Below are 12317 nucleotides of genomic sequence, written 5' to 3'. Positions count from 1 at the left end.
CGCCGCTTCGGCGAGTACGTGTATTTTCCAGTTTGCAAGCGACCGGCGTGTAGTGCGTATCTCGGCTGCCAGTGTGTATATTGAAAGTCAAAATAGTGTTGTTTTTTTGTTTCGTTCGCAACTGTGTGCGCTAGATTACTCGCCTTTTCAAAAAATTCTTACTCGATTTTTCGTGTGCAGCAAGAACGCTTTTCAAATTGTCGTCGTCGTGTACGTTACATAGAAAAATTGTTTATTGTTTAGCCGCCGCTAAAACGTACTTTTGCATTTTACGCCGAAATATTTTATTTTCCTAAAAAAAGTAGTTGCAAAACTTGTCTGTAGCAAAGCACGTCCATAGCGCTTTCGTATTGACACTGTAAGGGCGTAAGCGTAAAGCCGCCGGAACTGTCACGCGTCACATGTCACTGCGCCCGCCGCAAAATGCAAAATAAAACCGTGTAGAGAGTACAAAAATATTTATGAAATAAGTTTTTACTAATTTTTAACTTTCAATTTACAGTCAAATTGGAAAAGCTGCTGCGGTAAGCCAACAAATAAGCACAAGCGCAGCGAAAAAATATGCCAGCACGGCGAATTAAGTGCAAGTGCGAATTAACTGTGTAAAAAAAACTAATTTACAAATAAAAATTTAGCCAAAATTCTACAAAAATTTTACAAAATATTTAAATAATTGTAAAAAATCCACAAAAATTAAAAATAAAATTTTTTTGTAAGAAATCGCTAAAAATTCAACAAAATTTTTTTTTAAACTTTGTAAAAAATCTCTAAAATATTTTAAAAAATTATGTAAATTTGTGCATAACTCAAAAAGCTAGCGGAAAAGTGCAATTCTAACTATAAACGCGTCGTGTAAATTAGTTCAAAGCCAGCAAAATATTAAAAAACTCGGGAAAAAAATTAAAAATTTTAAAAATTAAAATTAAATTTAAAAAAACTTATTTAAACTAAAACAAAGTGTTTTGCAACATTTTCAATTGTGTTGCAAGTAAATATAAATTTTAAATTTACAATTTATAGAAATTTTAAATGTGTTGCAAGCAAATATAAATTGTGAAAAAACTGTTACTGTGTTTTGAAACCATATTCAGCGTGTTGCAAGCAGCTGTGGATGCATTAAAGCAACAATAAATACAACAAAACAGCAGCAAACAATTGCAACAACAATAAAAAGTGTGGCAAGTGCATTAGAAGTGTAAATAAAAAAAAAAAAATTTTGAAAGTTACAAAAATAACAAAAAATTAAATATCTACAAAAATTAAAATTTATTGCAAAAACTTTAAAAACTAAAACAAAAAAATTAAACTTAATAATAAATTTTAAGCATAAAAGCGTGTAAATTTACACAAAGCAAAGCAAAATTAGCTGCGTGAAGCTTCAAAAAGCGGCGTTGGGAATAGATATCGCTGCAAGAGCTACAGCTTCTAAATAGAGGAAAAGGGTTCTAAGGCAACATTTATAGCCTAAAAATTACATAAAATTTATTTAGAAGGTCAGGAGATTAACAAAACTAGCATTGTAAGCTTGAGCAGAGGCAGTTCGCAGTGAAGTAAAAAGCTTCGGACCCAAAGAGGAAGCGAACCGCGCTTAGTGAAAAAGAGGCAACGTAGTGCTCGTGGTTTAAACAAAAAAAAAAAACTTGAAGTGAATTTTGGATCGCTCCTCCGTTGTGTCCATAAATCTCAGCTGCCGATCTTATAGGCGCCACTAAGACTCCAAAGTTCGTAGAACCAGCTTTCGGATCGGCGTCGTACCGCTTGCTACGCACATTTGTCGCATTGCGTGTGACTGGCAATTGCCAAGTAGACGCGCTTTTTGCATCCCCGCTGTTGCTGGAAAGTGTAATGTAATGAGATACGACGTTCAAGAGTTGCTTCATCAGTCTGCTGAGGATCCATTCGCCAGGTTTGCAAATGGGATGGCATATCATCCATTTCTGCAACTCTCCCGACCCACTGACTTCAGCGTGTCGTCGCTGTTGACGGCGGGCACACAGGCACAACAGGCTAGTAACGCCGCCGCCGCCGCCGCCGCAGCAGCTGCCGCAGCCGCAACCGCATCAGCAGCCGGTGATTTGGGTGCAGGCGGCGGTAATACCGTCTTGAGTGCGGCCACCTCACCCGCACAGCCGCACCAGCAAGCGCCACCAACTACACCCACAAGCGCGGCAGCGCTCTTGCAACAGCACCAACAGCAGCAACAGCAATTGCATTTGCAACAGCAACAGCAACATCATCAACAGCAATTGCTTTGCGGCGCCGGTCAAGCATCACCGGTGGGTGGCCAACAGCCGCCACTCTTATCGCCTGGCAATAATAATAATAATAATACCAGCGGTAGCATCGGCAGCAAATCGGGCAGCAATAATAATAATAGCAACAGCAACCGCAATACACCCACCACAACTAATAATAACAACAACAACAACGATCCTCAAAGCAGCAACAATAATTTGTCGTCGCAGCAGCCACTAGCTCATCCAGCCGCGTCACATTTATCATCGCCGCATTTGTCGCCGCATCGTCAACCGCCACCGCCGCATCCGCACGCACATCCCGCACAACCGCCAGCGCCACAGCATCCACATCATTCACCGGTGCCGGGTCATCACGCTTTGGGGCCACACCTGCCGCAACAGGCCTACTTTCCTGCGGCCGCATTAGCTGCGCTCGCTGGCAGTCCGGCTGGTCCACATCCCGGTCTATATCCGGCCGGTCTGCGTTTCCCACACCATCATCCACACGCCCATCACCCGTTGGGCACACCTTACACCACCGCCGAAGACGTGGTGCTCGCATCAGCTGTGGCGCATCAACTGCATCCGGCGATGAGACCGTTGCGTGCGCTACAGCCCGAGGATGACGGCGTGGTCGATGATCCGAAGGTGACGCTGGAGGGCAAGGACTTGTGGGAAAAGTTTCACAAGCTCGGCACGGAGATGGTGATCACTAAAAGTGGACGGTAAGTCAAAAAAATCAATATTATTATCGACAAAATAAGTTAGTGTCAGAATCTGGTGAGGTTGTGTGTCGAAGAGACTAGAGAAATACCAGTTAAGTGAAATTTGAGGCTGCGTAAACGCTCTACTGTGTTAAAGAATACTGCCGAGACTTAAAGTTCTGCCGCATGTATTATAGCATATTTTTTCCTGATTAATTTGTGTGGTTATGTGTAAAATAAAAATTTAGAAAGTAAACTTTGAGGTGTTCCGAAGTGTCGCTCCCGATTATAGGAGCTTTTCAGTAACCTCATGCGCATCCAAAACTCTTCTTAATGAATGTATTTTGTGGTTATGTGTAAGAAAAATTATAGAAAGCGGTTAGATAGGAAATTTGATGCTACATTAGACCCCATAAGCCTGAATCTTTCAACATTGCAGGTTCTATCAGTAACCGTATGTGTATTCTAAAAAGATTTTCCATTTTTTGAAAAAGAGTTATGGAGCGTAAAATTTCGGCTTTGAACCCTCTTAGTGTATGCAGATAAATTTTTCAACTAAGGAAGTTCTCGCACTAGCTTTTGTGTATTCTAAAATATTTTTTCCCGAGTTATTTGTGCGGTCATAGGTGTAGACGTTACTAAGGTATTCTTCAGTAACCTGATGCTTATTTAAAAAGCTGTTTAACGCGCCTATTTTGAGGTTATGTGTAAGAAAAAGTATTATGCGTCACGCAAAAGGAAATTTGCGACTACGTTATACGTTGTTAGTATATTCAAGGGATTCTTTGGATGCTAAATGTGCCTTCAGTAATTATATAACTAATCTACAAAGATTTTTCTCGAATAATTTTTAAGGTTATGTACACACAAAAAAAGTTCTAGAAAGAAAATTTTTTAGCTACATAATACCAAGTTGGTCTTTGTAAGCAATTCTGCAAACGCTAAGTGTTCATTCAGCTGTCATAGGTGTATGCTAAGCTTTTCTTCGGGTAATTTTTGAGGTTATATGAAAAAAATTTAGTAACTGCGATAGATTAGTGAAAGTTGCGGTCGTGCCTAATACCGCTATGTTATTTTTACAATTCTGAAGTTATTGCTGCTAAGCGCATAAGTATTCCAATAAGTTTTTAACTAGTTACTTTTGAGGTTATGTTATACACATATTAAAAAACTGAGTATAACAGTGTGTATTGGACAACTCAAGTGTGTTTACGCGATTTTTTCAACACTAAAAGTTACATGCAGTACCGTTATACAAATATTAAAGCATTTTCAGCACCCATTTTTTGAGGTTATGTGCAAATTTATTTTAGTAAGTTCAACTGTTTAGTGAAAATTGAGGGTTTTGTATACACCGTTATTGTGTTTATTTAATTTTTGCCACACAACAATTACTTTTAGCAATTATACGTACACTTTCAAACACTCGTATCGCCTCTCTAGTGTTCTTCAGCGCTTGACACCATTTGCCGTCGGTAAATGGCGTACTTCGAAAATTCTAACGTCGAGATGGCGTGAATTTAATACAATATATGTATATGTACTTTATTGTAAAAAAAAGTGTTTTGCGTGTACGTGTCACTCGTCCACACACCCCTTAAGTGCCTAGTGCCTACCGTACAACACAAACAACCCCGTCGTCTGTTCGCCACTGCAGTTGACAGCCGGTATGCGGCAATATGGTGGAGGGCTGGCTGATGTTGATAAATAATGCATTTCATAGGCGCTTTATACACACAAGGCAAATGATTAATCAAAGTGGATTTGAGTGTGATATATATATATACCTATATAAGTACAAATCTACAGACAGTTGTAGACTAGGCTTGTAGAACATAAGCTTGATGCATAAGTGAAATAATTGTCTGAATTGGTTCATCGAAGTATGTAAACCGGTTTGGTTAGTGTGACGCAAAAGCTCGGCATATCAAAAGAGCTGTGTTTTTTCTGTTTGTAATTGCTTGAATTTATAGGTTATGTAATTCGTTTGTCTATTATGAATAAACATAGAAATTTCGCTGATTATATAGCAACTATTTGAAGAAAATCAATTGGATTTACGTTTTATAGCTGCTGCAAGCGGCCTCAAGCATTGCTGTGTGAAACTGCCGACGAATATACCGGTCTCTGCGCTTTACGGTTATACCTTTGTTGAAACACTTAACACTAAACACTTTTTAAAACTTATCCTTAAACACTTTTCACTTTTTTATTGCTGAAAAGCGCCGAAAATAAGCATGATTAAAATAAATTTGTGATATTCTGAGTATAACAGACTTAAGCTAGATCTGCTACAAAGAACTTTTAGCGTTCTAAATTTAAATTTACAATTGCTTTAATTTTAGTAACACATTTTCATAGCAATATTATAATACACATAATACAGTTAGCTTTGAAAAAAAATTTCGTAAACCGAACAACAGCATATTTTTATATCTCCTTCACTAACTATAGCAAAAAGCGCATCAGCTTAATAAAACAGTTCCTTAAATGAGTTCAAGGCATGCTAAAATAATTGTTTAATATATTTCACTGCCACTTTTGGTGTTCCACGAACTTTGCTTAACCTCTAAATTCATTCTCGCAACCTTACTCTCCAGAAAGTGTTATATCGAGCAATAGAGTCGCAATTTATATTTGAAATAATATTTACAAATATTTTATTAATATAGCACGCATTGTATGACATATATGACTATTACAACATTCATCCTAACCTAACATTCCCAAGAAATTTCGCTCATAACCTGGCTTTTTTCAAAATATTATTAAACCCCATGTGCTTTCTCGAGCCAATCGCAGATAATTTCCATTTTTAATCGTTTTAAGAAAGTATTCACAAATTTACTCTATATTTATGTAGTTTACGCCTAAGTATTAACGCTTCATACGTCTACAGGTGTCTATTTGGAAAAAGAAACATGAAATTTTGTTACGTATTTTTAAGTGTCGGACTTCGTAGTTCTTCTCGACAACAGCTAATTTTTTTGACAAAAAATTTAAACCTTTGAAATAATCACATTAATCATTCACCTTCATCTTCAAACTTGGAGTCCGTATACTTTTGGCACTAAAAAAAAAAGTTTCATATGCTGGTGTATACTTTCTGGTGACTATTCACTTACCTATCAGTCAAACATTTTCTTCCAAGTTTAATAGACTCTAAAAAGTCAAACTACGTCTATTATTATTAAACCATATGTACCTTATGTTTCAGCATAGTTTTTTGTATTTAAGTTTGACTTTCAGCGATTTTTAGCGTGCCAGGCACTTACTCATTAACTATTCTTTAGAAAACTACCGTTAGACCGTCTTTAGAAAATTACGTTATATCGTAGCGCCCTAATATAAAACTTATAAATATTTAACATATAGTTTTATCGAATTCTTTCGATTCTACCGAGACTTTACGAGCTTTAGCTTTAGCTTTTTTGGATTCCAGACACTTACGCATTAATTTTTCTATAGAAAATTATAGTTTCGTTAAAGCGAAGACTCTTTATATAAATTTTGTAAATATTTAAAGATTACTTGTTACATTGTTGGCGGTTTAAATATTTATGTTCACAAGGAGTCTATAAAAATGTTACTTAAAAAGTTACTACGGAAACTTTCAATAAAAGCTTATGTTTAATATATTTCGTTAGATGTCGAAGCGTGTTCCATGAGTGCTTCCTAACATTTAAGGTCACAAAATAATCTTTTAGCTGTTCTGAAGCGATTTCCATAGCAGACTCTCAGCTTGTTTGTTATCGATTAGGTCATATCAATTGAAATGTTAATTTTTTTATTAGATCGTGTTAACTTTTAGTTTCGTAGCAGTTATTTTGAGTTGTTCTATACTAACATTTATACGAACTTTATGACTAAAATATTATCAAGTGCGTTTTCTAAAAATTATAAAGCTTGTTTCAAGAAAGTTTTCAGCAATTATATTTCCACAATAACTTTCCATATGTTCTGAAGAGAAACTCTCTGAAGAGAGTTTTTTTTTAGCGTATCTTAGCTTTGTAGTTTATAAGTGAGTTCTTTAGTTAAATGTTGTATGGTTTTCGGTAAGTTTTTAAAATAGTTCAGCGCAAGTTTCCTACCAATTATGTTTGTACAATAATTTTTCAGCTGTGCTGGAGAGTTTTTTTATTAGCATCTTCTTGCTTTCTAGTTCATAAAAAAACTTTTTACATGTTGTAAATACTATTTTGAGAGGCTTTTCAAGGGACAACGAATTTTTTATGTTCTGTAGCATGTTTTAGATTTTATGTTCCCAAGTAGGGTCTTTAAAGGGGTTTTAAGGTAGCTGCCAGATTTTTTATGTTTTGAAACATGTTGTATATAGAGCTTCTAGATTTAATATTTCGAAGTTGGCCAGAAAACTGATTTACGAGTGCCTTCTTCGACCATTTTCTTTTAACTTGGTCTTTTAAATACCTTGCAGTGTTCTTTATGACAGCTGGCTGTCTTTTAGTTGCATAACAGTAGTTTTGCTATGTTCTGAAGTATTTTTTGTTAAGAACTGCATCCTTTAAGTTAGTCTCTTTAATGGTTAGGTGAGGCATTTTCCAGCATGTGTACAGTTTTTTGAGATTTTTATACTATCAGATTTTATCCACAGTTGCCTGGCAGTCTTAGTCTTCACCAACTCTGATATTCAATATTGAACAGTTATCTTTTCTAAACTATTCTTAAAACAAATCAACATTTTTAAGAAACCAAAAAATTAAATTTAGTTTGGCTTTCTTCTACATATCTTCACCTGGCAACAGTTCGCACATATCTAACTATTTCTAACTTCGTGAAAAGTTTGCATAAAACGTTTGTTCGCCAGTTCATGGTCACTCGCTGTCTGCAGCATAACTTTTCTGCAAAATGCATATATAGCGTTGGTTTTGCAGCGTCCAAAGTGGAAAAAAACGCTCTAAATGACCTCCCGAAAATTAGCTTAACCCTTAATGTTTGCACGGTTGCTATTTAAGCACATAATTAATTTCACGATAGCCGTTATCTATTGCAAATTTTGGCGTTAAACACACACACAGCTTGGCGCTGCCAGATTTTTAGCAACTCAAACGTTGGCATGACTTCACTTTCGCTTTTTGGCTCCGGCTCGCAGGCAGCTGTTGAGTTAATATTTAAATATTTGCTAGTATATTTTAATTTATTAGCTTTCAGCGGTTGTTCTGCATTTCTACTTTTTATAATTTAAAGTTTTTTTTTGGAGTTTTTGGTTTTCTTGAGAATGTCACTTTCGCAAGCGTTTGCTCACTTGAATTACAATATTTGCTGCGCGCAAACAGTTAACCAGATATTTATCTTAATTTGCGTGCAGTTTTTAAATCATTATCTTTTTGTTGTTTATTTTATTTACTATTTTTTTTTTTAATTAAAAAATTTTTTAATTTGCATTTTTTCATTATTATTCATATTTTTTTATCTGAACAATTTTTTTATTTTTTATTTCTTATTTAACAGTCTAATTTAATTAAAAATAAATAATGTAATTAAAAATAAATAATATAATATATTATTTTTAATTTTTTAAATTTAAATTTATTATTAATAAATTTTTTTTTATAAATTTTTTTTTTATTAAAATTTAAAATTTTTTCCTTTTATATTAAATTTGGTTTTTTTGCGTTGTGTTCAAAAAAAAATCTTTGTCCGGCGTAAAAAATAAACCGTTATATGTGCTTGCGCGAAAATAAATGAAAATGCGAAGCAGCTAAGTGCTTAGCTTGTTTGTTATGCCAGCAAATAGATAAATTTCTTTAATACTTTGAAAAAAAAAATTGGAGATAAGATAAATTATCGCGAAAATAATGAAATTGTTGGTAAATATATGTAGAGTTAAGTGTAAATAAAAGTCAAAATTATTTAGAAATTACAAAAAAAAAAATATTTACAAAAAATACGAAAAACAAAAGCAAAAAAGTATGATATTATTTCCTAAAAAATTAAATTAAAATTATATTAAGCAAGTAAATAAAAGTTATCATATAATTTAAACAAATATTTAAGAAAATTCAAAAAAAAATGTATGCATTAGGGTGGGCAAAAAAACGAATATTTTTTGCGTAGTATCCTGAAAAATAGATACCTCTACGAAAATCTCTCCAAGTATGAGCTCTTAATTGTAACGAGAAGGTCCGCCGTCTAACAGTTTTCTCTTTTTTCCGCTTATCAAATAGAAAATTTCATATCTCGCTTCCAGCTACTTGAAAAAATATCACGTTTCATAGATTTTGTAGGAAATTCAATGCTCTACAAAAAGGTCGCGCACGATTTTTTCGTAGGCCTAGTCGCTTACAAGATATCAACGGTTATAGATTTTATAATTCATTGAAAAAAAATATAATTTTTTTATTGCAAAACTCATTCATAGTTTTATAGGAAATTTACTGCTCCACAAAATTTTTTAAAAAATCGAAAAAAATGTAATTAAAATTAAATTTATAAAATTTTTAATTAAAAAAAATTACAAAAAAAATAAGCAAATAATTTAATTTGTTTAAAAACCTAATAAAAATTTTACAAAAATTTTAATGATAAAAATTTTGAATTAAAACATTAAAAAAAAATTAAAAATTTAAAAGAAAGATGAATACAAAAAAGAATAAATAGTAAAAAAAAATTTAAAGATTAAAAACATATTAAGAAAAATTTGGAACAATTGCATATTTAAACAAATTTTTAATTTGTGAAAAAAATCTCAATATCAACACTTCTTCCATATGCTTGTAATAAAAAGCCCCACGTTGAGGTAAAACCTGTTATTCAAAAAACTTAAATATATTTCAAATGAAAAATTCGCAGAAAAATTGGAACAGATTTTCAAATTCAGACAAATTTTCCTTAATTTTTGAATTCTATAATTTTTTTTCAAACAATTTTCCAGAAATTTTTTCTAAAGTATGGATATCAAATTTTAAATTTGCTTCAACAAGTATAAAAGAAACCAAAAGAAAATTTAATTATGTTTTGTTAATAATTTTTTTTTAATAATCTTTACTCGCGAAAAATGATGATTTGTTTGACATGCGTTTGCTTAACTCCGTCATCGCCCTGTCACGCGGACACTTGAAGTCTTATGTACCGACTGTCTATGCTTTCGGTTGCCCAGCTGTCCATTAACTGTCCGCTGGACATATTGCTTGCCAAGATTACGCTACAAAATGCCGTCACCGACGCCCTCGTCGCCGCCAAACGGCAAACATAACGGGTAGTCAATAGCAAAAGGTACCCCTCTACCCATTTGCACGGCTGTCCATCATACATATATATATATATATATATTTACATAAGCATAAGTGTAAGTGTTTGTATGTGTGTGTGTGTGTGTGTGCGGCTTTGCTATTTGCAACAATTATCGCACTCACCGTTTGTTGGCAAGGCAAAAGTGTAGGCAATTGTTGGCGTTCGTGGCGGTTCGCTATTCGCAGACGGTGCGAGCGGCGGCGGCGGCGGCGGCAAACGGTATAACAAATTGCAACAACAAAAACAACAAATTCCAATTGTTATTAATGCATTGGCAGCTCATTTCACTGAAACAATAAAAATTGTTGTATTATTGTTATTGCAAATCACTTTCAAGTGCATGACAGCAGCTGCAACAACAACAGCATATAAAACAACAACATGACATAACCTGCTTTATGCTCTAACGGTAGGTGTGTTACTATTGCTACAACAACAACAAGTTTTGTATTACTTGCATTTTTATGCGCTTCGTGTTGTTGTTTTTTTTGTTTTTTTAATATTAATTATTGCATTGTTGTAGTTGTTCTTGTTGTTGTTGCGCTTGCTAATGAGCGCATTTTAATTATGCGCGTCTAGCTGCATGCGGATTTTCGCGCTGCACACACTTTGTTGCATGCTACACATACAACAACAATGCTAAATTTACAACAACAACAGAAATATGTGCAACAAAATCATAAAAAGCGCCGCCGCTCCGACAGCAACACGTGTAATTGCATTTCCAACCGAATTTGAAAATTTGCAACCTTACGCCGTGTTGTTGTTGCAACAATGTTGCATACGATGCAACTAAAAATTGCAGTAAAAAATAACATTTTAAAGCAACTACATATTTATGACTTTTTGTTATTTTAATTATTTCATTGCACTAGCGATTGGTGCTTGTGGCATTGTGCACATACATGCAACACACACACATACGCACACCCTGCAGCTGCCGATTTTTATGCGCTTTTATTCATTTATGGTTTTTCCTGCAAACACCCTGTATATAGATGGCATTGTGTGAGCGCGCTCACAATTATTCATGCAACAATGTTAAATTGAATTAATTTTGTTGTTTTATGTGGCACCTCCGCGCCACAGCGCACTGCAGCGCATTTTAATGAATTTATTTTATTGAATTTTATTTCGCAATTTTTCCACTGCATCTACATTTTATTCATGCAATTTCAACGCGTCGTTGTTGTTGTGGCGGCTGCTGCTGGCCTTGTTGTTGCTGTTGCTATTTTTCGCATTTTGCACAACATTTGTTTTATTGCTTTTGACATTAATTAGTATTAATGTGCGGTCAACGGCAAAGGTGTCGGCGTAATTCCGCCCCAAAAGCGTTTGCCATCCGTTGCCTCGCCCCTCCACGCTGTCGCTGCCATATAGTAGCATATTCTAACAGCGCGCGCTCGGCGATCAACTCGTTTGCACATTTATCGATTGGCATGTCATTATGGTCGCTAGCTTTTTGTTGTTGTTGTTGTTGTTCTGGTTACTATTGTTACTGTTGTTGTTGGTTTTCTACCGCGTATCTACAACAATGACAAACTAGTATCGGGCAACATGCGATACTCGCTAATTAACTATATTAAGTTGTACTTGTAGCTGTTGTTTTAATCATATTTGCGCTCAGCTGCAAGATTTTCTATGCTTTTAATTTTATGGTGTCAGCGGTGGCAAGGCTATTAATTTGAGCGTTTCCATTATTTTCATGGCACTTGCTTTGCTTTCAAACGAAATCTCATTAAACTGGCAGGCAATATGTTTTTATGTGGATACAGATATTGCAATAACAACAACGTGGAATTTTCAATAAAAATATTTAGAAAAAATTTTTATTTAAAAAAGTAGAAAAATAGCAACCAATGAAACAAATCAAAATATTGCAAAAAAAAAAAAAAAAAACAAAAGCTAATTAAAAGAATTAAATTAAAATAAATAAAATCATACAAAAATATGAAAAATTAAAAGAAAAAACTTGACAAAACAAAAAAAAAATTTATATAATAAAAAAGTATAAATAATTAATAAAAATATAACAATAATTATGGTAAATAAATCAAAATTACTTAAAAGTAAAAATTGTAATTAAAGTAATAAATTATTTAAAATTTGTTTATTTATGAAAATT

At 34.0% G+C, this 12317-nt stretch overlaps 1 protein-coding gene across 3 annotated transcripts in view; it reads left to right on the top strand.

The window, feature by feature from the left end:
• Window positions 1–12317, top strand: part of bi (T-box transcription factor bifid) — a 244184-nt gene that overhangs the window by 36883 nt on the left and 194984 nt on the right. For all 3 annotated transcript variants that reach the window (XM_070109744.1, XM_070109745.1, XM_070109743.1), the window contains exon 2: window positions 503–2962. In XM_070109744.1, the coding sequence (XP_069965845.1) occupies window positions 1851–2962 (1112 nt within the window). In that variant the 5' untranslated portion in view covers window positions 503–1850. The remainder of the gene's footprint in view (window positions 1–502; window positions 2963–12317) is intronic.

The sequence above is a fragment of the Bactrocera oleae genome, chromosome 5, assembly GCF_042242935.1.
Source record: "Bactrocera oleae isolate idBacOlea1 chromosome 5, idBacOlea1, whole genome shotgun sequence".
NCBI lineage: Eukaryota > Metazoa > Arthropoda > Insecta > Diptera > Tephritidae > Bactrocera > Bactrocera oleae.
This window is presented reverse-complemented; position numbering and strand designations above follow the sequence as displayed.